The 26,666-nt window shown below is 34.1% G+C and overlaps 2 protein-coding genes across 2 annotated transcripts; both read left to right on the forward strand.

The window, feature by feature from the left end:
* Positions 1–7,176: 7,176 nt before the first annotated feature.
* LOC106777588 (putative disease resistance RPP13-like protein 1) lies at positions 7,177–10,563 on the forward strand. Its single transcript, XM_014665232.2, has one exon. It carries the CDS (start codon positions 7,177–7,179, stop codon positions 10,561–10,563), a length of 3,387 nt encoding a protein of 1,128 aa, XP_014520718.1.
* A 7,777-nt stretch (positions 10,564–18,340) lies between these two features.
* Positions 18,341–26,036, forward strand: LOC106756440 (SUMO-activating enzyme subunit 2). Its single transcript, XM_014638873.2, has 12 exons — positions 18,341–18,425; positions 18,562–18,608; positions 18,690–18,779; positions 21,592–21,675; positions 21,756–21,974; positions 22,546–22,647; positions 23,122–23,580; positions 23,676–23,905; positions 24,729–24,822; positions 24,910–25,089; positions 25,164–25,261; positions 25,370–26,036. Exons 2-12 carry the CDS (start codon positions 18,573–18,575, stop codon positions 25,695–25,697), a joined length of 1,920 nt encoding a protein of 639 aa, XP_014494359.1. The 5' UTR covers positions 18,341–18,425; positions 18,562–18,572; the 3' UTR covers positions 25,698–26,036.
* Positions 26,037–26,666: the final 630 nt, after the last annotated feature.

Raw genomic sequence — 26,666 nt, forward strand, 5'->3', positions numbered from 1 at the left:
AATGATCTCGGATACATCATTGAATGTGATATATACTGGCAAGTGGGGGGGGGGGGGGAAAGACCAAATACTCTTAAATCCCAGTATATTTCTATTGATCCTTTAGTAAACCTGAGACATCTTGCCATTAGTTTTGATATGAGATCATCCTCCGCTTCAGCCATGTCTCACCATCATCAACATCATCATATTCAGGTATTGATACCTCATTCATCGGCTGCTTTTGAGGACGTGTGAACTGAAGATAACATTTTCAAAGTTATTAACAAATATTTTGAAATTATAATATAAAATAGCCAATGATACAAATATTATACTTGTTGTGTCCCAATGTGTGTGACAACCAATGCTCTAGGCCAAGCTAAAAAAGTTCCTACGGCCTCTCCCACAAATTGAACTTTTGGAGTGGGTACATGCACTTGAGCCTGGGGATCCCGAACCTCGTCAATCATGACACGCATGTGCTGGGGTGCTATGGGAACACCATGAATAGTGACTCCTCCCTCAACTACTCGTCCAACAGCCACAATGCGTGCGGGATCCCCTTCAACCAACAAGTCATACTAATCATTGTAGTCAGTAGGTTCAACAGCAGAGCAAGATCCTTTGGTGCTGGCAGGAGGGGGTGTGGGAGTTTCAGTTGGCACACCCAGGGTGCCTTGCGTCATAGATTGCAGCTTCTCTTCAAGCACTCTTTGTATTTCTTTTTGTTCTTGTATCTGCTCATTGAATCGCTGCTCCATTTGACGAAATCTTTCTTCCCACTGAAGATCCATCTGCCTCAATGCCTCCTGATTCGTTGGTTGTGGTGTTTGAGTTATTTTTTGTACAGGGCCAAAGTATTCACGAAGACCAATGGACCCAGGAACTGCACGTAGACGTCTTGGGTGCTCCGGTTTTCCAATGGTCGTTGTTAATATGTCCTCCCTACCTTGGGGAGTAAATGTTCCCTGCGTCTGCTGCTCAACCAACTCATCCTGCACATTAAAAATATTACGTTACTTAAATTGCAAGATATGAATAAAATACAATAAAGTAATGTTTAAAATTTGAACTTACAATTCTTTGGAGTGGGTACATGCACTTGAGGCAGATGTCATGTTCCCATTAGATTTCGTACGAGCAGCCTTCCACATCTCGTACCTTGTAGGTGGAGGTGCTAGGTCCGGGGACTCAAGCCCCAACTCATCCGCTCGACTCTTCTTAAGTTTCTCCTCCAGTTTCGCATAACCACCTCGTGATAACACGTGTGGTGCATCATTTAGCCTTTGCCTTTCTTGGGCGGCTAACCTTTTACCCTGTAAAACAATTTTTATGCATAACTATATAATAATAAAAACTGCTTTGAAGACGTTGTTGGTTAAGATAAATACCTTCCATTCCTCAGTCTCTCTAGTTTTATGAAACTGAATCCATTCTTCTTCTGTGAATGAATATTCCTTAGATGGATTCTCATGTTGTCTGTCTCCAAATACATACAGACGTGTTAGCCTTGTCTTGAAATCTCTCCACATCTTTTGTGTTAAGATTTTCCTCCTCATCTGAACTGTGTTTGGAATATCATATTTTAACTGTTTAAAACAAGAAAAATGTTAATAACATAATAAGATCAAAGAAATTAATACATCAAATTTGTTTGAAGTAAGTATATATACCTGAACATCTTGCCATAAGAGGTTCTTCTCCACCTCTGGGACGTGATCCCAAGTTGGATGAAGGATAGAAACATAGGTTTTGGCTATCTTACCCAGATGACTTTTAAATCTATCAGCATTTGGCCCTGATGCCACACTAGTTCTTGGGTCAAGATGAACATGTATCCTCTGCCCAGGAACCTGTCCGGATGCCGCTTCTAGCAAACGTGTCGCTCCTCGTGTACGTCTGTTGTGTGCTGATGCTGAGTCTGAGGTCGACATACCTGAAAAATATATACAAGGTTAGTATGAATTGAAATTGAAATATTCATCAAAATAAAAATTCATATAAAGTCTAAACAAAAATAAATACGTTACTTATTAAGATATTGTTTTCTCCTAGAAACTTTCATCATGATCACAACGAATTGCATGTATGTCATCGGCAACGTCATCAATAGAATCTTCAATGGGTCTTGATGTGCTACATGTTGTCTCAATAATATCAAGAGATTCTTCATCATCAAAACCGTGCATGTTTTTCCCTTCCAAAACCACTGACCATTTTTCATTCGCTGGATCGCTGACGTAGAATATTTGCCTTGCTTGACTTGCCATAATAAATGGTTCATCAGTGAAACTCATATTTTTCAGATCTACCAATGTGAAACAAGAGCCATCTGTAATGATTCCAAAATTTATATCAACCCATTTACACTTGAAAACAGGGACTCTAAACCTGACATAATCCACCTCCCATAGTTCTTGTATTACTCCAAAATAACTAATTGCTGCAATGATTGGATTTTTGTCTTTAGAACTACAGAAGTGCACTGACTCAGCTTTTAGTGTAACCCCACTATTTTGAACTCTACTTTTATCATCTTCTTCCTTTGTCTGAAAAGAGATATTGTTAATATAGTACCCACCACATTTAATGACTTCTCTGTTTGAGCCCCGAGATAGCCTCAATAGAGTTTCAGAAACATTTGGAGTCGCATAAATCTTTTTCTTAAACCATGGTAAGAAGGTTTTGACATGTTCATTAAGCTGCCATTTTTCACTCATTCTTGGGTGTATTGTCTTTATTTCATTAACGTGTTCAGAAATGTAAGGAATAACATCATCAGTGTTGTTTAAGATGTACAAATGAGCTTGATCAACTTCTTCTCTACTCACACGTTGAATCCTCACACCACGACCCTTACCTTCACATCTTCCTTCATTTATGCTCTCAGGTAGACCGACCGGTTCACAACTTGGCATGTAAGCTAAACAAAATTCAATGGCTTCTTCTGCAATGTATCGCTATATGATTGAAGCTTCTGGTCTATATTGATTCTTGACATATCCCTTTAAGATTTTCATGTATCTTTCAACAGGATACATCCACCTTAGGTAAACCGGCCCACATATTCGAATTTCTCGGACTAGATTAACAATCAAATGAACCATGATATAAAAAAAGGTGGAAAATACATTTCCAATTCACATAGTAGTCTTATTCCTTCATTTTCCAATTGATCTAAACATCGAGGGTCAACAACTTTCTTGCAAATGGCATTAAAAAACAAACACAGACGTGTCAGAATACCCCTAACAGAAGGAGGTAATATGCCTCGAATAACAACCGGTAACAATTGTTGCATAAATATATGACAATCATGAGACTTTAAACCAACTAACTTCAGCTCTTGCATAGAAAAAAGGTTACTAATATTAGAAGAATAACCTTGTGGAACCTTCACACTTCTTAAAGACTTACAAAAACTTTGTTTTTCTTTTTTAGAAAGAGTATGACAGGCTGGGGGCAAATAAGTGCGTCTACCTATTGTCTGTGGATGTAACTCTGTTCGAATTCCCATGTCAGCCAAATCTTGTCTTGCTTTTATCCCATCTTTGGTCTTCCCTTTCATGTTTAATAAAGTTCCGATGACACTGTCACAAACATTTTTTTTCTACGTGCATCACATCAATACAATGTCGAACATCAAGTATAAACCAATATGGAAGATTAAAAAATATTGATTGTTTCTTCCAAACATTTTTTGCATAGGTACTTTTACAATGTTTTCCAAATACAATGTTATCCAAATACAATGTTAATGTTTTTGACTTCGTTATACACCTCTTCACCATTGCGGGGTCTGCACACAACCTCATCCTCGACACTTCCATTGAATGCTTTTTTCAATCTACGATAAGGGTGATTGCGAGGAAGAAATTTCTGATGTCTTGTATAAACTGTCTTCTGACCATGTTTCAATTGAAGGTAACTAGTGTTTTTTTCACAAATCGGACATGCTAAATGTCCTTTAACACTATAACCGCTCAAGTTTCCATAGGCTGGGAAATCATTTATAGTCCAAAACAACATTGCACGCAAACGAAAATTCTCTTCAACATCTGAATCAAACACTTTGACACCTTCTTCCCACAACAATTTCAAATCATCAATTAAAGGTTTCAAGTAAACATCAATGTCATTGTCAGGTTGTTTAGGACCAAATATCATCATTGACAACATGACATATTTTCTCTTCATGCACAACAATGGAGAAAGATTGTATATCATCAACATAACTGGCCATGAAATGTGTTTGCTACTTAAATTCCCGTACGGATTCATACCATCAGTTACAAGTGCAAGTCTTAAGTTTCTTGGATTTGCACCAAATTCTGGAAATGTTTCATCGATCTTCTTCCATTGTGGTGAGTATGCTGGGTGTCGAAGAAGATTATCACACTTTCTTCCTAAAACGTGTCATTTAAGGTTCTTTGCATCCTCCTTAATAGAGAACATACGTTTGAACCTAGGTATTATAGGCAAATACCACATGACCTTACCAGGTGCACCATCATTACCTTCTTCAGTGTTTTTGTCAGATTTCTTTTTAAAACGGCTTAAACCACATGTTGGACAATAGTTTAGTGAAGCAAACTCCTTGATGTACAAAACACAATCATTGGGGAAAGCATGTATCTTCTGATATTCAAGACCCATTGGACATAAAACTTTTTTGGCCTCGTAGTTACGAATATGAAGAGTATTATTTTCTGGAAGCATCTCCTTCATCAACTCCAACAACTCCGTGAAACTTTTATCGGTCCATCTGTTCCTTGCTTTTAAACTAAACAACTTCAAAGCTCCAGACAAACGTGTAAAGTTCGTGCAGCCTGGGTACAACGGTTGCTCAGAATCATTGATAAGAGAATCGTACAAATTAGCTCTTCTAAAGTTATCTTCACCAACATCACGTATCATGTCCTTTAAATGATCACTCATCCATTCTTCCACATAATTTGTTCCTCGTGACGTCATAGGCCGGTCCAATACTTCTCCATGCCAGGTCCAAACGGTATACGATCTCGTTATGCCGAACATGAATAGATGATCATGCAAATTGCCCAAGTCTTGTCGTATTTGATTAGCACAACGAACACAAGGACAAAAATATGTCCCGTTCACAGACTTTGCATTTTCTTTAACATATTGCAAGAACACCGAAACACCCTTCTCATATTCTTCAGAGATGCGACGTGCATTCATCCAGTTTCGATCCATACTATATTAATCGTTTGTGTTAAATTTCAAATGGGAACTAAGTTTCGCTCAGTGATTTCTACTTATAATCTAACATGCCAATTATAATAACACGGCTAAAATTTATCACATACATATTCAAAAGCCGATAACACATGCATACCTAAAAGCCAAAAACATGCAAAGGCAAAAATCAATAACATGCATACACAGAAGACCATAACACACATACAATAAAAGTTTTAAACATAGAAGTTAACCTTCTTATCAGATTCAAACAACAATGGAGGGAATTGGAGGACTGCACGACCAAAAATATAGGCCAAAAACGGTCAAAAACGTCGCCCAAGAACACGTCACAAACTACATCAAAACGCAACGAAGACGAAATTTAATCGGTTGAAATGGAAGATATCTCAACAAAGAGTAACTTAATCGGAGTAAAAGTGAATTTAAACGGTGCAAAAGCGAGAAAATGAACCTGAAAGCTATGCCACAACAGAAAGCACGAGGAAGAAGACGATGAATAGTGGTGTAACTGCTCGCGGGTTCGTGTTCTGAAGTTTATGTTACAATAGACGTCGGTTAGCTATCGCGACTAACGTCTGTCAGGTTATATACCTCAGTCCTATCACTAATATGACGTCTATATGATTTAAATATTAATATTGGCGCGGATTATAGACATCAGGTATCTGAACAACTGACGTCTAGTTGGAAATAGTCGTCGGTTACCATGCAACTGACGTCTAGCTAGCAGAACAATCATGGCAGTTTCACCTAACTGTCAGGACATAGCCGTCGGTTACCATGGGGCACCGACGTCTATGTCTAAGACCATTAATGACACTCAACTACCTGTCAGCCTGTAGACGTCTGTGTGTCTCCATCGACGTCTATTTCACGATTGTTCACCACCTCTGAGACCTTTAGACGTCGATGTTTGTCATTGTGACGTCTATAGCTCGACTCTTCATCTTATCTGGCAGACCTTTAGACGTCACAATTGAAGGGCCCTGACGTCTATAGTTCTTCACTCATCGGTTGGAGTTTTGCCCGACGTCTAGTTGTCCTACTCAATTACAAAATTGTCACCGGTCATCGTTTAACGTCAATTGATGGAACAACCGACGTCTATGGAGTGACGTTAAACACCATTTTTACCGTGTATGTTAAAAAATTTGGAATTATTTATTTATTCGTTTGCATTGAAATTGACCATTATTATTGGTCTAGGTCATAAAAAAAATAAAATTATACTCAGCAACTATAAAATAGAGCAATCATTCAAAAAATTATAATGCACCGCCACCTGCCTCGTTATCTACTATTATATAACTATTATATAGCTGCATCACACTTTCCAGTTATATTGTATTTTACTGCAAAGTCAATTTCTTTTTGTCCTATAAAATATGGTGTTTTCAAATATACACGCAAATGTTAGATTATTTGGTTTTATTTATTGATCAGTTAGCCACCGAAATTGACCACTATTATTAGTTCACTAGAAATCAAGAAAAAACTATTAAATTCAGCAACCTAAACTAAAACAATTATGAGTTGTTCATAAGAGACCATATCAACACTAAACCTAAAGATGTAATGTTTTATAAATATTTATTTATTTTATATCCCACCAAACTTTTTTATTTGTATTCAATACTGTACTTTCAATTTATATTTTGATTCTTAATAATTTGCACTTATTTTGTTAGAATATATTATTCTGAGTCATTAGAACTATGGAATACATTGTATTGAGGTGGTATATGATTGAAGGAGCTCATGGATGACTAGTTTAAGTACATATGTATTTTTATAATACGTCATCTGTAAAATATTTTATCTCATTATCACTTTTGTCTCTTAGAGTTGTAGGAATACTCAACGCTTAGTACTTGCTAATGCAAAGACATAGCTTATTGTGACATTATTTCCATTGCTCTGCACCCAGTCAAAGCCATACGCTTCACTTCAAATCTCAAAGTTTCACTCATGGCAGCAGAAATGGTTACTGGTGTTCTTGTTTCTACTTTCCTCGAGAGGACTATCGACACTTTGGCTTCTCGTCTTCTCAACATATTTCATCAAAGAAAGCACAAGAAGCAACTCAGCAACTTGAAGATGAAGCTGCTAGCCATTGATGTTGTGGCGTTTGAAGCAGAACAAAAGCAGTTCACAGATCCACGTGTCAGAGATTGGCTTCTCAGGGCCAAAGATGTTGTGATCGATGCAGAAGATCTCTTGGATGAGTTAGATTATGAACTCTCCAAAACCAAAGTGGAAGCTGAGTCTCAGAGTGCATCTAAGAAGGTGTGGAATTCCCTCGACTCTTCTTTCTTTGAAATTGAATTTGATCCCATGATGGAACAAGTCATTGAGGACTTAGAAGAACTTGCAATCCAAAGCGATTTTCTAGGTTTGAAAAAGGTTGGTGGTGTTGGGGTTGGATCAGTATCCGATAGTAAATTAATATATACATCTTTGCCAAATGAAAGTGTTATCTATGGCAGAGATGATGACAAAGAATTTGTCCTTAACTGGCTCACATCGGACACTCATAACAACCTATCTATACTTTCTATTGTGGGCATGGGTGGGATGGGTAAGACATCTCTTGCCCAACATGTATTCAATGACCCAAGGCTTGAAGAAGCTAGCTTTGATACCAAAGTTTGGGTCAGTGTTCCACAGGAATTTGATGTTCTCAAAGTATCAAGAGCAATTCTTGACACAATAACTGGTTCCACTGATCATAGTATACAACAAGAAGTAATTCAGAAAAGACTGAAAGAAAAACTTATGGGAAAGAAATTTCTTCTCGTTTTAGATGATGTTTGGAACGAAAGATCATCTAAATGGGAAGATGTGCAGAAGCCTCTAATTTTCGGAGGCCAAGGCAGTAGAATTCTTGTCACTACAAGGAGTGAGAAGGTTGTTGTTGCCATGCGATCAGAAAAGCGCCTCCTGCAGGTATTAAAAAAAGATTATTGTTGGGACTTGTTCGCAAAGCATGCATTCCAAAATGGTAATCCCCAACCAGACTCAGACTTCATAGAGATTGGTAAGAAGATAGTTGAAAAATGTAATGGACTTCCTTTAGCCTTGAAAACGATGGGAAGTCTATTACACAATAAATCATCTGTTTCGGAATGGAGAAGTATTATGAAGAGTGAGATATGGGATTTTTCAGAAAATGAAAGTGATATACTCCCTGCTTTGAGACTCAGCTATTTCCACCTTCCTTCTCATCTGAAGAAATGCTTTGCTTTTTGTGCCTTATTTCCCAAAGGTTATAGGTTTGACAAGGAGTGGTTAATTCAATTGTGGATGGCTGAAAATTTCCTAGAAAACCCTCTACAGAAAAAGAGTCCTGAAGAAGTTGGTGAAGAATATTGCAATGATCTATTATCTTGGTCCTTCTTTCAACAACAGTCAGGATACGAAGGGAAGAAAGGTTTTATCATGCATGACCTTCTAAATGATTTGGCAAAATACGTGTGTGAAGACATATGCATCAGGTTAGGAGTTGATGAACCAAAACATATACCCAAAACAACCCGTCATTGTTCATTTTCAGACTCGGGCTTTGATGGGTTTGGGAGTTCGATTGATTCTCAAAAGTTGCATATATTTACCCCAACAGAACGGATTTGGGATTGGGTTTGCAAGATGTCCATAGATGACTTGTTCTCCAGATTTAAGTTAATACGTGTCTTATCTTTGTATAATTGTCGTAGCCTTACGGAGGTGCCTGAATCGGTAGGAAATCTTAAGCATCTTCGTTCATTAGATCTATCCTGGACTCGAATAGAAAAATTACCCGACTCAATAATTTTACTCTACAAGTTGCAAATACTGCTGCTGAACTATTGTGAAAAATTAAAGGAGCTTCCCTCATGTTTATATCAACTCGACAATTTGCGTCGTCTTGATTTAGAAGGTAGTGGAGTGCAAAATGTGGTAGCACATTTGGGAAAGTTGAGGAATCTTCAAGTAGCGATGAGTTCATTTCATGTTAAGAAAAGTAAGGAAATCAATTTTCAGCAATTAGGAGAACTCGATCTTCATGGAAGTCTAACAATTGATGATCTACAGAATATTGAGAGTCCCTCCTATGCATTAGAAGTAGATTTGAAGAACAAACCACACCTTGTGAAACTACGGTTAGAATGGAATTTCATTGGCAGCTCCTCGGTTGATTCAGAAAAGGCTGAGGATGTAATTGAGAATCTACATCCTTCAAAATATTTGAAGAAGTTGTCAATAAGGAACTATATTGGTAAACAATTTCCAGATTGGCTACTTCACAATTCATTACCGAATCTGGTGTCCTTAGAGTTGGAGGGATGTGAATCTTGCCAAGGTTTACCTCCGCTTGGACTTCTTCTATTTCTCAAGCACTTGAGCATTGCAAGACTTGATGGGATACTGAGTATTGATGCTGATTTTCATGGGAACAACTCTTCTTCATTTAAATCCCTTCAAACATTGTATTTCTCTGATATGAGACAATGGGAAAAGTGGGACTGCCAAGCTGTGACAGGTGCTTTTCCATGTCTACAAGAATTTTCAATTAAAAATTGTCCCAAGCTGAAAGGACACCTGCCAAAGTTTGGTGCTTTAAAAACTCTAAGAGCGATTCACTGCCAACAATTGGAAGCTTTGATACGTCTAAGAGTTGAAGAGTTGTCTGTTTGTTCAGCTCTGGAGTCAATAAGTGATGACTGTGTCTCTCTAAGGATCTTTCCATTGGATTTCTTCCCAACACTCAGGACTCTTGAACTCAGTGGATTTCCTAATCTACAGATGATTTCACAAAATCATGTTCACAATCATCTCTGGCATCTGTACATCAAAGAGTGTCCTAAATTAGAATCATTGCCTGCAAACATGCATATGCTGCTTCCATCTCTCAGAGAGCTACAAATAAAAGAGTGTCCAAGACTTGAGTCGTTCTCTGAAGGAGGTTTGCCATTAAATCTAAAAGAAATCACACTGAATAATTGCTTTAGACTTGTTGGCTCACTGAAAAGAGCTTTAGGAGACAGTCCTTCGTTGATATCTTTAAGTATTAAAAAAGTAGAGGCGGAATGTTTTCCTGATGAAGGTTTGCTTCCACTCTCTCTTACTCAACTAATAATAAATGATTCTCCAAATCTAAAAAAACTGAACTACAAGGGTCTCTTAGAACTCTCATCTCTTCGATCACTGAAGCTTTCGAAATGTCCCAACCTCGAATGCTTACCAGAGGAGGGTCTTCCCAAATCAATTTCTTTTTTTCAAATATTCAACTGTCCTTTGCTGGAACAGCGTTGCCACAAAGAAGGAGGCGAAGACTGGGAAAAGGTTTCTCACATTCCAGAGTTATTAATATGGTAGTAAGATTGTTTCCTTTGTTTAATTTTGTTTAATGTTAGGGATAGTTTAATACTTTGCCTGTTGGTAGTCCTTTCATGTAACAAATTACACCTCCATGAATTTTTTTTTTTTAACACTATAATTATTAAGCCTCTATCGCTTTATTGATTATTAGGTTTAGAATACATTCTGATATACCAAATGTATTTACCCTCTTCCTATCTGTTTTGTTTTAAGCACTTAATTAAATACAATAATGCTAAAGCTTAAATAAATTTTAAGTTTCTAACATTATTTTTGTAAATGAAATACATAATAAATTATTAAAATAAATTTAACTCCTTGAAAAATTATTTATTTGTATTTTTTTCTTTAACATTACATTGTGTCTTTAGACGTATTTTTGAAATATTTTTATTTCTTTTAATTTTTTACCTTGTTGTTATCATAACATTTATATGTTTTTTTTTATAATAATATAAGTGATTTAATGTATATCAGAATCTAGATTTTGTGAGACATGTTTATTGAACAGTTTAGATATTACTTGTCTTTTAAACTATAATTTAGAATACATTTTTTATTTTTAATTACACAGTTCGAAAATACTTTTTATTTCTGAAAATAAGTTCGGAATTGTACCATGCAAAAACAGAATTTCTTTTTGTGGGTGTAAAGAGAATTTTATGGGAGTGTAAGAAAAAAAAAACGGTAAGTTGGGTCATACTGACATCCAAGTCCAAATTTGTCATAGTGAAAACAAAAAATTTAAGGTAGAGTCATGGAAGCTGGTGAAAGTTTAAAACATTTCCTAACAATTATTAAATGATAACATGTAACTATCAGCCTATTATGTACTATTGAAGACAAATGCCTATCTACTCTTTTCTATTAATAACAAAAATTTTATTGTAAGTAACTTTTATTTATTTTACAAGTAATTATTTTTGTTTATAAAATAATCACTTCAAAGGTAAAATGATAAAAAAATTGTATAAAATAAAATAAAATTTTATTTATTAATTTATAAATTATAGATATAATACACTACATATATTCATATAATCAAAAGATTCATATAATAAGTTTAGCTAATCATTTAAAAGTCAATTTGTTTTATCACTTGGAAGAGAGTTTATTTTTTTTATCAAGTTACTACCATGGTAACATTACATGTTAGAAAATATATATATATATATATATATATATATATATATATATATATATATATATATATATATATATATATATATATATATAAGGATGAGCTAATGAAAATAAAAAGTGATATTACATACATCTTCATCGCATCATAAAAGATATCGTCATGCATATAAATATGGATAAACTCACACATATAGTCACAACATAATAAACCAAATACACAACATGATAAACAAATTTAAAAAAAAAAAATAACACTTGGTATATTTTAAGCCAAAACTTTGGTTAGTTTATGTTTCTGAGTTAGGTGACGCAAAACATTTTACTATAAAACTAAATGTACACTTTAAATTAACATTAATGGAAAAATACAAATTAATGACGACTTATTATAACAAATGTAATGTAATTGTTATAATAAGTTGATGGATGAGAATTTTATAATAAAATATTAAATTTATTATAACGAGTATATTTTTATTTTTTATAATAAATTGATAAGTTATGAGCGATAATTTTATAATAAAGATTAAATTTATTATAATTTGTGTAAGTAGACATGTCATAATAAGTAGGTATGGTGGTACAACTTTAATTAAAGAAAAATGTCATTATGTCATAGTAGATTTGTCATAGTATATATTTACCATGTTTGTTAATTTGATATCTGATATATTATGTTTAAACCCTTACTTGCATTTTTTCTTAGGCATTTCACTTTTCCTCTTCGTGTTGTCTCTTAAATAATTCACAATTCAAGCTTCTTCTATCAACTTGTATTTTTGTTAACTCCATTATTGGAGTCTTGCATTCTCACAACTTCTATTGTATTTGTCTTCTTCCAATATTGCATTCTTGGGAAGAGGTAAGTTATTGAACTCTAAAATATCACTACAAGAAAAATTGTTGTTACCTATGATTAAAAACCATATCTAAGTTTGAAAATCCGTATATAAAGTAGTGTTTCATACTGATTACATAAAGAAAAAAATCTGTATGTAAAATGGTCGTACCACTAGTACAAAAATCACGTACAACGTCGAATATTTTGAACTTTTAACGGCAAATTTGTGAACGACGTCATATCAGGAGACGTTAAATTGACGTTTAAAAAATTCAATGTTAAATTAACGTCGAATTTTGTCAATATACGACATTAACTTAATGTGGATTTTTGTCAATATACGACGTTAATCAAATTTTTTTAATTAATTGTGATTCTTTTTTACAACTCTACAAGATCTGAAAAGCAGAAAAACAACAAATTTCAGTTTTTGGTATTTTATAAAGCATGAACTATGATCAACAACAAACAACAATAACCAACAACAAACAAGTTCAATAAACCAACAACAAACAAGTTCAATAAAACAACAACAATAACAAACAAATTCAACCAAACAACAACAACAACAAACAAGTTCAGCCAAACAACAATCATAAACAAGTTCAACAAAAAAAAAAGAAAAACAAACAAATTCAAAAAATGAGTTCTTTAAAACAAAAACGAAAACTAAACTTCAAAAGGTGGGTTCATCGGAAAAAGTATTGTCACCCGTGAGAGAGAAAGCAAAATGCACATATGAAGGACCAGAGCACGAAAATAATCCGTCAAAACAAACGAAAATCATATATAAAGTAATTAATTAACATGCATTTGTATCAAATGAAAGAAAAATTACCTGTGATGATCGTCAAACTTCGTTCGAAAAAACTTTGAGAAGAGAATAGGGTCTTGCGCGCTAAGATAAAGTGACTGAATTTTCAATCTCTCACTCAAATTTTTATTGAATTCACTAACCTTTTTAACGTCTAAAGTTGGGACATTCGACGTTTTATATCCTTTTACGTCGAATTACAATTATAAACAACATTTAATAATTGCATTTATTTACAAAAATGTCATCGGTCATTTTTAACATTGGTTATTCAGTGGTTGGACGTTGAACGCGTGACGTTATATGTTGTTTTTACACTAGTGTAGAGCTGTCAAAATGGGTAGTCCGGCTCGACTCGACCCGGCTCACCACGGGTTGGTAACTTAGTGAGCCAACCCAACCCGACTCACTTATTAGCGAGCTGAAAAAATTCAAACCATGCCTGACCCACCACGGGTTGGTTCACTAGCTCACTTAATTATAAGATTTTTTTAAAATAAAAAAAAATATGCTTTTTTTAATTCAAATCTAAATAAATTTCACTCTAAAATGATGTTAAACTCCAAAGACAATTAAAAAAAATATCATACAATCCAAGTATAATCCAAAAACAAGCACAAAAGGCAAATAAATAAGTTTTTAATATTGATAATTTTTGTATTACTTGTTTATTTATAATATTAGAGTCTTGAATAGATAAATTTATAATATTTTTCTCTCTTGAAATATTTTTTTATCCCCATCTACAATATAATAAAAAAAAATGCCAACTAATAATATTGAAACACAAAATAACAAAATTAAATTAAATTAGGTGGGTTGGTGAGTCAACCTAGCTCACCACGGGTTCAACTCGGATGAGCCGGGTTGAAAACTAACCCGCATAAAAAAATTACATTTTTTTCAAACTCAACCTGTTTAAACCCGTGGTGGACCGGATTGGCTCGCAGGTTACAACCTATTTTGACAGCACTAGCCGTAGGTAACGTTACATACGAATATTTTAGTATATAATTACATATGGAAAAGTCGGTATGTAATTACTTAACAAAGTGCAACTCAAAGCTTACTTGTATTAGTGGGAGACCTGGATATATATATATATATATATATATATATATATATATATATATATATATATATATATTATAAAAGAAAGATTACACAACATGGACATTGAAAAACACTTAAACCTCAAGCAAACATTTTACATTAAGACATAAATATTGTTTACATAATTGTCAATTGTTTAAAAGTAGATTATAATAGAGAATCGTACAAATAAGTTCTAAATTTGCCTAATGATAATAATCACGATAATCATTTTCATCTTGTAGTTAATCTTCTGATTGAATATCATTGTGTGGTTGATTTTGTTCATTATTTTGCGGTTGTAAAAATTGTTGTGCAGCTACAGCTGTCGGAGGTGGAAGGTACTGCATGATGACACCAATAATCATTGAAATTGATAACTCGTCTTTCGAAACTTTTAATCATGACTTGCTAATTGCTTGGAGTTCAATAAAGTCCTCTACATTTGGTTGTTGATTAAAAGATACTCGTGTCTGTCGTATGTAACCATCGACACATTCATCTTGAGAACTAACATTTTCAATCCCGTATATGCGTTCGTTGTACCTTCCACTCATAGTCTCTAACCAACACTAATTCCTTAATCTTTCCTCCTCTATAGGGTCCAGGGGACTAGGGTTGTCGACATGTTGTTGAGGATGAACTCTTGGCTTACATCTCTCATTTGACGAGTAGTTTTGTTGTACTGGTCCATGAAAGCCTTTAGGGATTCATCTTTCCCTTGCTTTGTACTCATTAACGCAAGGTGGATCAAACTCTAAACCCTATTGACAACATATTGCCTATCTAACAAGGTGCAAATGGTGGCAAAGCAGTCCATGGTATTGGATGGTAAGGTGTTGAATCATGCCAATGCCTATTCCTTCAAGGATAAAGAGAACGCTCGACACCACACAGGATCACTCGACGAGTAGAAAGCCATCGTGTTAACGAACAAACTGATGTGATTGTTAGGGTCTGCTGACCCGTCATACTTCTCAAAGGCGGGGGGCATAGACTTCTTGGGCATTGGTGCCTCCATAAATGTCGTAGTTAAGGGCAATAGTCCCTTTGCCTGCATCGTTTGGACCGAGGGGGTTCCTCTAGTAGCGGCGGTACTCATCTCTTGTCCGACCCTACTCGGTCCATCAGTCTAAACGTTCTCCTTTGAGGGAGTAGGAATGATTGACACATAGTGCTAGCCTGATTACTCCTGCTGACCAACATCATGTTAAACCTTTAATGTTGCTATCTCAACCTCATGTCTTCTTTGCATCTCTTGCATTTGTCTTCGCATCTACCTTATCAACTCCATAGGATCCTACATATCACTCATGTTTCTAATGGTCATCATTGAGTTTCTTCGTTCGTCCTCGGGCCCCAATGTAGGCACCAAAATGTTTCAGATGTGGGGTCAAGAATCACAATTAATACTCCTTTACACTTTTTTGTCAATCTTCCAATGTCGTCTTAAGTCTCCGTTACAGGGTTATCCTTAGTCCTTTATTTTTGATCTCCAAGCCAAGTGCGTGGGTACCTGTCAAAGGCAATCCGAGGCTCAAGTCAGTCAAACGTGTTTGATCATTTATCACAGTAAAGTTTTAAATTCGCAATAAATGCAATCACCTACCTTCTTATCTTATGTTTGTATTTATAGACTTCAAAGTGGTCTTTTAATTAGAACTAACCTAATCATGACCCAAAAAGGCTCAAAAGTCAATAAATGTATTTTACTTGTAAATATGTTGGATTTGCAATGCTAACCTAACTTATAGTAGGAGGATTAGTTCCTACCAATCATATAAGTTATGTCTTTTATTTTATATTAGTCTTGCATACAAAGAATCTCCTTTAACTCTCTTCACTTAAACCTTATTTTCTATATGAATAGTGAGTTTAATAGAGTTACAATAATTTTATGCAAGAATCCTTACACTAATATATGCACTATATTCTATAATATCATCCTTATTCTTAGAAATAGCCATATTCATACATATCATTCACATATAAAATAAAACAATTATAACTAAGTAGATTTATGACGTCAAATGGCTTTGACTCTATTTGAACCTCGTACGTGAAACTATAGTTAAACATCACCTTTTGTTTTTCGTTATGTTTTCTTATATAATCATCAAAAGATTTGCCTAAATACTTTAAGTTCGTCATTTAGTTAAACTTTAACTTAAACTTGTTTAACAAATCATTTACTCGTTTAGTGAAACACACATAAACGTATATTTACTTAGTGAGACCTTTGTTTACCCAATGAATCTTTCATTCTACTACTATTTGTTTTTCATTTAAAAATCGTTGTCCAATGAAGGGTAGAGTCACCTTGCAAATCAAACCCTAAAGCTAAATTCTTTTAAATTCACTCGACGAGGTTAAAATTCCCTTAACAAAATTTTCCATGTCTTTATGAAATTTTGGTTAGCAAGGATTCTCCATGAGTGAAGCCATCCGAGCTTTGATGGCAACCCCTTAAGAGACTTCCCATCCAAATCAACTTCAACTAAGACTAAAGAAATGATACCAACAATTCTAATGAAGCATCTTTCTACGTGTCATGGAACTCCTTCTATCAAGCTTCTTGGATTTGGAATTTTAATTCTAATGAGTTTACACTAAACCAACAATCCAACAAATGTACCAAATCAACCATTTGTGCAATCTAAGCACTCTTACGCAATTCTTAGTTCAAAAAATAGAATACCCACAAGTTCCTCGTGCTTTGGATAGTCCGAGTCAATTGAAATGATACATTTCATACAAGTGAATCATCATATAACACATTCACATCATAACTTTAACTTTATACAATTGAAATCAATACTAAAACATCAATTCAAACAAATAAGTACAATTATTAAATTAAATATTACTAATTTCCCTTCTTTAAAATAGAGAACCTATGTCTCAAAATGTTGTTTCTAAATGCTTTAGTACTCAAAATATACTATAACTGTTGGGTAAAAACAACTACATAAAAAAAAAAAATCCTAATTAGAGATCTAAGTATAATCTCATGATTATATATAAATAAATATTCGATTTGAGTCACATATATTAAATAAGATAAGAGATCAAGCTCAAGATGCTAAACTAACTTAAAAAGACGAACTTAATACATTTAATTATAATAAATTGGATTTGTAATACTCTATCATAGAGAAGGAGAGAAGTTTTAGAAAAAAAATATAAAAATTGATGTTTTTTATGAAAAAAAATCTCAATTAATAAAAATTATATTTATCATAATATTTTAAATAACAGAATAACATCTTTTAAAAATCACTCATATCTTTTATTATTCTTCAAGTCCTTTAAGATAACGTTATATATATATTTATTGAATAACGTAATAAAATTAACTGACTGTAAAAAAAATACAAAAAAATATATTTATTTATTAACATAAAATTCAACAAAAAAATTTAATAGAAGAAAACAAATTGTAATTTCTAACTTTTTTTTTTATTTCACAATCTCGTTAAGATAAGTAGAAGAATTATTGAAATAAGTAAAGGAAAAAACGGTTGACAGATAAATTTCAATTGCTTTTGTTCTTTAATTTGATTATGTTTTATTGTCTAAATAATTTAATGTATCTAAAATAGTAGTTATTTATGGAATAAAATCACTCATACCAACTATCAAAATAATTCCAGTGCAGCCATTCAAAAGGGAACTTTTTTGTTTAAATAATCACATTAGTGTCATGGATAAATCTTTTGCTTTGTTTAAAAACATTTTCAGTTTCAGATTTTGAATATAGTTTTCAAAAGCTAACAATAATTGGAAAACAAAAGTGAGAAGTTTAACAAACACCAAACACATTGTGTCGGTGTTACGATATTCTTATTTCCCACAATTCTGTGCGTTTTATTTATAATACTTTGTTTTGCGCGATTTGGCTTCGTTTTGGGGTTTGGCGCTTTTTCCCTGACGACTCTCTTAGATTCTGCCACTTCCTTCACGTCAACGGTTCGATTCCGTGCACCACTTTCCCCTTTTCAATTTTTAAAACCTCGTTGCATTTTTTTCTTTTCTTCTACTCTCTCATGTGATTTTTTCAACATTCTTTTTCTTTTTCTTCTCCTTTTCTTCTTCTTCTCCACAGTCTCACTTCCAATGGCCTCTCCTCCTTTTTCTTCCGCCGTTGTAAAGGTACTCCCTTTCTCTCTGTCGTTTCCACTACGAGTGTCTTGTCGTTTTTATACCGACTTATGTCGTTTTGGGTTTTTTCAGGATGCAAAAGTGCTTATGGTTGGTGCTGGTGGAATTGGCTGCGAGCTTCTCAAGACTCTCGCGCTCTCCGGCTTCCCTGACATTCACATCGTTAGTTTCTTCTCTATTTGGGTTTTTGAGGTTATTTTAAGAAAAAGGGTTTTTCAGTTATTTTAAAGGAAAGGGTTCTTCTGTTATTCTTTTGGGGTTTGAGTTTTTTGGGTGTTTTGTTTAGGGCTTTTGTGCTGTTGGGGTTTGGTTAAAGTTTCGAGTTTCGTGCTTTTCGTGAGATGGGTGTTTCAAATGTTTCGCGAGATGGGTGTTTCAAATGTTTCGCGCCTTGGTTTTATTAAGGAGGTGTCTGTGACCGCGAGGGATTAGTGTTGTTTGGGCTGCCATACTGTATTGAGGTTTGGGGTGGTGCAGTGTGGTGCTTAAAATCGCTTTGTTAGTTTTCGGTTTTAGGAGGGTTGTTGGTAGTTTGATTCCTTGCTCCTTTCCCGTAGTTGGTGGCTGTTTGCTTTTCGTTACGAATTTCAATGTTTTGTTGAAGGAGGAAGAGTTTTTGAGTGTTGGGACCAGGTGGGTTGTTTGAGCAGGTTTTCATGCTTTTGAGTATGAACTGTATTCAGGGGAGAATGGAGTGTTTATTGTTGGGGCTGCTGTTTTGGAGCTTGCGGTTTGTTGACCTGAATTGCTCTTTCGTAATTGATGTTGAGGATGATGGATTTACGGTGTTAGTTAGTGGGTGGTTGTGGATCTTGGTATTTATTTGGGAATCTTGAGTTTTAGTAATTATAGTTATGGCTAATAAGATCTTCGAGAATTGAACTTTAATTAAAATTAGTTTTTTTTGGTAGAGATGGTGTAGCTACTCAATGCTGAGGGTGATAGGTTAATGATAACGGGGGATCTGCTGAATGCTGGAGGCTGTTGTACTCAGAACGAGTATCTTCATAGTTACTACTGAATAGAATCCTGAGTGTGTTGTGACCTTTTGCCATACATGTTTTCATCTAGGACCATATCTTATTATTATAATTTTATATTTACTTGTGTATATATTTATTATCATAGTATATTAATCAATAGTGGAGCTGCCCTACGGATGGATTCAAATAGCAAAGGGTTTTTCAACAGCCAGCCGTTGCGGCTGCAGTTATGGCTTTTCACTTGTTATAATGGCATAACAATGCTATGGGCTCATAAAAGCCATTTTTACCCACTAAACAAGATTGTTTAGGTTTTTTTCCTGACAAATTTGTGATTTCTCCTCCATTTTTAACACATTTTTGGCTTCATCATAAGAAGATTTGAAACCCTTTTTGTTTACCATTCCACAAAATAGTTACCTCTGTTTTGGCATGTGTTCCTTCATACCGGAACATTTTCATGTATTCGGTTTTTCTTTAGATTTCCCAGTTCACATCTAATTTTTACTATTTTGTTATGTTCATTTTTCTATTAACTTCATCATCCTTCACTTTTTGACTTCATTGCTATGTTCGTACTTTGTCTTGCTAAATAGCTACTATGTGGTACTTGCACTATTAAGTTGATTTCCTCTGTTTCCCAATTGTGACTTTAGTCACTATTGTGGATACTAGGGTTGTGGTTGCAGCATGTGCCTTGCGTAGGTCCAACTGTTTTAGTTGTACTAAATAATTGGTATATATGTCTACTGCTATGTGACTTTTTCTATTTGCCCACATGGTATTGACTTTATGATAGCATATCTCGATTGATGGTGATTTTGTGTAAAATGTAATTCATTATTTATCATGTCTTTATTTTTTTTAAAATTTTTTTCCTTTGATTATTTATATTTGTATTACAAATATTCAAGTTGCATTAATAAATAAGGCATAAATATGTTTTTAGTTCATGTAAAATGAGTGAGTTTCTGATTTTGGTGTCTTTAATTTGTTTTCTTTGTTTTTAGTCCCTCAAATTAAAAGTCACTACTTGTGATCCCTACTATTATATAACACTAGTTAACTGTATATGCATTGGACAAAAGGTTAAGTGACCATTCCAATTGACACATATTAGTGTTGTGAAATGGTGTCAACATGTGACACCTAAAAAAATCTTAATTTCCATTAAAGAACTGCTATTTATCTATCTTAAAATGAATATTAGGGATTGGCAATAGTAATTTGAAATTTTGGAGGGATGGAAATTAGAGAAAAATATTTCATAGGGAATAAAATCAAGATTCACATATTTTAGAAGGGCTAAAAATAATTATTTGAAATTCACAAAGATGAAAAACAAAGAAAAATATTTGTAGGACCAAAAGCAAAACTTACTAATTTATAGGAACTAAAAACATATTTAAGTCCACAGCCCCTCTTCATGTTATCCAATTATAGCATTTTCATAGTATGTCACTATGTGTTCCTACCTAGATTGATAACTTTATTATTTATTATTGCAAGTTAGATTCTTACCTCTTGTAATCAATGTATCATTAATTGTGGGCAAATTTTGTCACGTCCAGTATTTTTACAGTTATATGTCATCGAAAGACAACTTCTATTTATAGTTTTGGAACCTGAAGAGCTGTTTAATATAAGCTTACTGGGCTGAAAACTATCTTAATATAGCTCAAGTGTGTAAATTCTCACCATCCTTTTTTGTCAAAATATCCATCCCACAATTGTTCCTTGTTGATTTTGTACAATGCCGCCCTTTCTACTAAATTTAGTTCCTGGATAAAGGTTTGACCATTAACATTGATTTTGCAGTCTTATTGTCAGCAATTAGTCAACCCATGAATTCTTGCCTTATGTACTAGGAGTTAATATTATGTGTGTGTGCACGTGCTCACTAGTCATTTTTGTCTCTCTTGATCTAACTGTATTGTTTTAAGCTATGGATATGTTTTAACAAATTTTCGTAATTCATTTCTAACGTGCAGATTGACATGGACACAATAGAAGTCAGTAACCTGAATAGACAATTTTTATTTCGAAAATCTCATGTCGGGCAATCTAAAGCTAAAGTAAGTTTGAACTGTTATGGTTATTATTGTTAATGGTATAGGTTTCAGTTGTGCATTCATCTAATGAAGTGTTCAATCAGGTTGCTAGGGATGCTGTGTTAAAATTTAGGCCCCACATAAACATTACTCCATACCATGCAAATGTCAAAGATCCTGAATTCAATGTGGACTTCTTTAAGCAATTTAACGTTGTTCTAAATGGACTTGACAATCTAGATGCACGCCGGCATGTGAATCGCTTGTGCCTGGCAGCTAATGTTCCATTGGTTGAAAGTGGAACTACTGGGTTCCTTGGACAGGTAATTTAATTGCATTTATTTGGTTGAGTAAGTGATATCCATGTTAAGTTGGATGCTCTTTTAGCATTACTTAGTAGATTACGAGTGGTAATTTTTTGTGTTTGATAGTTATTTTTGTATAAGTGTATCTATCTATCTATATATATATATTATATATATTGTTTTTCTTTTAAATTATTATCTGACTTATGAAAATGGGTTATTATTAGTGACTATCAACAGTGTTCCTAGGTAAGCTAATTTCTTATTGGGAAAACATGTTTTATGTGCATGGTTTTATGTTTCAACATGTGGATACCGTTAGATCTTTAATTTCTGTCATGAGATTATCCACTAAAAGGTTCGTCCTCTATTTCAATTCTTAAAATTTGTAATTTATAATTGTGTGTGACATTTGAGGTTTGATATTTAATACTTGCCGTTTCTTTTGCTAATTTTGTCACCCCATCTGTCTATGGACTTTCATGGAAACATGTATCTGACATTCTGTATTGCCAACTTTTACATGTTAATTACTGCAATTTAATGCTTTTCTCAATCAAATTTATGATTTAGTTTTAATTGAAAGTAGGTAACTATACATGTCAAGGGAAGAACAGAGTGCTATGAGTGTCAGCCTAAACCAGCACCCAAGACATATCCTGTCTGTACTATCACAAGTACCCCATCAAAGGTATGGTTTATTGTCATTTTTCATTAGGGTTACACTGGTTAGATTGTCCATTAAAGTTATATTGAGTTATAGGCCTTCAAACATGTAGTCTATGACTGTTTACAATGTTTTAGGTCGTATTACTGGTCATATATTGATTGTGTTTGGTTAGTCACGTCTTTTGTATCTTGGGACAGAAAATATAAAACTATATAGCCGGGGTAATTCATAGAAGTTTTAGGTTGTTCACGATTATTTGGATTTTCAATTAATGGGATATTTATGTTGCATTGTTGAATCTTGAAGGATGGTACTTGATAAATACCTTTTAGCATTATTGAAGGCTGTCATATTAGTTATATTTAGGAAAATAGATAAATTTTTAAATCTCAAGCTTTTGCCTTTCCTGTTTGCAAAATAAGTATGAATTTTGATGTTTGCTTCAAATTTCTGTCTATTGAGTTCTAAGCTTTTATCTCCCATTGTTTATGGCAGTTTGTTCACTGTGTTGTGTGGGCAAAGGACCTACTTTTTGCCAAGTTATTTGGGGATAAGAATCAGGGAAATGACTTGAATGTTCGATCAAGTGATGGTGCTAGCTCTTCAGAAAATGTAGAGGATGTATTTGAACGTAGGAAAGATGAAGACATTGATCAATATGGAAGGAAAATTTTCGACCATGTATTTGGGTATAACATTGAATTAGCCTTGTCTAATGACGAGACATGGAAAAATCGTAATAGACCAAAGCCTATATACAGCAAGGATGTTCTGTCTGATGAACTGGCTCAACAAAATGGAAATTTGGAGAAAAATAATGCGTGTGATGATGAATTATCAGTATCTGCCATGACATCTTTGGGTATGAAGAATCCACAGGATATTTGGAGTCTCAAAGAAAACTCGAAAATATTTCTTGAAGCATTGCGACTATTTTTTACAAAAAGGGAAAAGGTCTTTTGCGATACTTATTTGGATTTATCATATTTTAATATTATCTTTATATCTGATACAACTTTGTTTTTATTTTTAAATTCATCTTTGAGCAGGAGATTGGCAATCTAGGATTTGATAAAGATGATCAGTTGGCTGTTGAATTTGTTACTGCAGCTGCAAACATACGAGCTGCTTCCTTTGGCATCCCTCTGCACAGCCTTTTTGAAGCTAAAGGTATTGCTGGTAATATTGTGCATGCTGTTGCGACTACAAATGCTGTTATTGCTGGGTTGATTGTCATTGAAGCAATCAAGGTGCTGCAAAATGACATTGAAAGTTGTAGGTATGATGTGATTCCACTTCCTGTGTATTCTGTTTTAAATTATTTGTAGTGATGTGAAAGTGGCTTTGTTACCTTAATGTCTGGGTTTGAGGAAGCATTGTGAAATGTCATTTTAAGCAAAAATTACCTTGGCAGAAAATGCTACCTACTGGCTATTGACAATTTTTTTACAGTGCAATGGATAATCATGTTGCTGGTGCTAGGTTGTAGAGCTTACACCCATATTTCATTTTGAATGCTTGATAATTATCATTCTAGTTCGTTAAATATTAAATCAGTATAGTTTATCGCAACTGAATAACATTCTGATTTTATAAGATTGCTCGGGGCTTGTTTGGTTGTTTAAAGGTTTAAAAGAAATTTAGTTTTGTGTCTTTGTTTGAGAAAAGTGATACTGGTTTCTTTACAAGGTTTTTTCAATTTTTTAAATACATAATTACTATAAATTTCATAAACCATTGGTTATAGTTGAGAAAACATTTTTCTGCAGAAAAGGCTGAAAAAAAGTCCCCTTAATCATGACTTAAGAGGGTACAAAGACAGTACCTTTTTTGTGGCTTTTTTCATACGAGCAAAATGCATGGATCTTTAAGGGAAATTTTGTCCCTATATTGCTGAGCGTTTTTGTCCTGACCTCATTTTTGTGTATCTTATATCTTTTATTCATTGTAGATTCTGTTTGAAGGTTGTCTTATCCTTCCTGTTCTTTCCTTGGTGCTCATTGCTTCTCTAAGTAATTCTTGATTAATGTACTACTTTGTAGTTTACAATTCAACTTTACTGTTTTTAATGTTTTTTCTAATCTTTTCTGGACGTCTCATAGAATGACATATTGTCTGGAACATCCATCAAGAAACATGCTGCTTATGCCAGTGGAGCCATTTGAACCTAACAAGTCTTGTTATGTTTGTTCTGAGGTTTGCAAAATCTCCCTTTGTTATGTATGTTGCCTGTAGTCATTGTTAAAAACATGCTCACTCAATAAATTTTTATGTGCAAAACAGACACCTTTATCCCTTGAAATTAACACCAACCGTTCAAAGTTGAAAGACTTCGTCGAAAAAATTGTGAAGGCAAAACTAGGGATGAACCTTCCTCTTATTATGTGTGCTTCAAATCTCCTTTATGAAGCTGGTGATGTTGAGGACGACATGATTGCCATTTATGAGGCCAACCTTGAAAAGGTATATTTGTTGTCTTTGATTTGGAAAAATATGTGATCGTGATTGTTTCAAAGCCTGTTTCCTATCACTTTCAGGTCCTGGCTGAGCTTCCTTCTCCAGTAACTGGTGGAACAATGCTTACGGTGGAGGATATGCAACAGGAATTTGTTTGCAGTATTAACATCAAACACAGGTTTTTACTTGAACCTGGTTTTTTGTTTTGAGAGAATAGTTTTTGTTCTCATCTCCACGAATCCTTCTCTCTTGTTTTAAAGTAATTTCTTTCCTGAGTAATTTTCAGGGAGGAGTTTGATGAAGAAAAAGAACCTGATGGGATGGTTCTCTCAGGATGGACTCAACCAGTGTCAGCAACAGAAAATAAAGACAAATCTGTTGGCAATGGTGCAAGCACCTCAGATGCAGTAGTAACAGCTGTGGATTCTGAAAAGGATGAAGAAATAACTATAGTTTCAACCTTGAAGAAGCGAAAGCTTCCAGATGAGACTGACATTTCAAGTGCCACTGCGGAAGCAAAACATCAAAAGCAGTTGGAAGTAATTGATGACGAAGACGATCTTGTCATGCTTGATGGTGATTTAGACAGCTTTAAAAAGAGAAGATTCTCATAGTCAATTCATGGACTAAAATCAGCATGAATTCTTGCATCCTAATTTTGTATTTATAGGGAGGTTTGGCGATTCTTTTGGCCATAATAGTTGTTAGGAATGTTGCTATTAGTCTTTTGCTTGACATAGATACTGTTTTTCTCCCTTGTGCTTCTCAGTAGCGGCAACATGTATTATTCTCCCTGACGCCTGACAGAGAGGATCATTGACCTCATAAATTAACTCTCTCACACATGACATTAGTGATGATCAACAGTTTTGCAAACTGATTACCTATTCAATTATTGTCATGTATACTATATTCTAGCTTTGAAATGTGATGTCTTTTATCTGTTGAATTTATCATCGTTTCTTAAGAGGCCTAAGGGACAGCTTTTCTTTGAGAATGGAAGTCTCTAATGGCTTAATGATGCCATGTGCATAAGATTCATTACAATTCTCTGATACAGATAATACAGTGGGAAATATGAGGCTATGTCTAATGTTGAACTAATGTAGCAATTACATAATATGATGCGAAGAAGAGCAAATTATGGAATGTGATACGATGCATGGCGAGGTGGTTCCCTCCACGGTAGAAGCATTAAAAAATGTTTCTTTTATATTGCAGAATGTATTGAAAATTTGAAACGGCAAGAAGGTATAATGCTTTACCAAAATGTTTCTCACTTTCACACTAACCAAAATGATATTTGATGCAATGAGTACCCTTCTGCATGGATTGTCATGAAGCTTGAGCAGTTGTCATCTGTCAGAATTGTAATTCTTTACTTGATCTTTATGTTTGGGTAAATTAAGTCAGTGCTTACTACTGAATAATTGGTTTTTTTATAACTGAAGAAGGACTATTTTCATATCAATAATATTTTTATCCATAAGCTGTTTTTGAAGAATTTATTGAAACAAGTTAAAAATATAAGCTCTTAGTTACTTACACAAGTTGTAAATAAGATATTCTAAACGTATCATTAA

Source organism: Vigna radiata, chromosome 2 (assembly GCF_000741045.1).
Source record: "Vigna radiata var. radiata cultivar VC1973A chromosome 2, Vradiata_ver6, whole genome shotgun sequence".
NCBI classification, from domain to species: domain Eukaryota; kingdom Viridiplantae; phylum Streptophyta; class Magnoliopsida; order Fabales; family Fabaceae; genus Vigna; species Vigna radiata.

Excerpts from the sequence above, each read along its gene's own strand:
- LOC106777588 (XM_014665232.2), top strand. The coding sequence starts at position 7,177 with ATGGCAGCAGAAATGGTTACTGGTGTTCTTGTTTCTACTTTCCTCGAG.
- LOC106756440 (XM_014638873.2), top strand. The coding sequence starts at position 18,573 with ATGGCCTCTCCTCCTTTTTCTTCCGCCGTTGTAAAG. Across the intron at positions 18,780-21,591 it reads GCTTCCCTGACATTCACATC|ATTGACATGGACACAATAGA; the intron begins GTTAGTTTCTTC and ends TCTAACGTGCAG. Across the intron at positions 21,975-22,545 it reads CTACTGGGTTCCTTGGACAG|GTAACTATACATGTCAAGGG; the intron begins GTAATTTAATTG and ends AATTGAAAGTAG.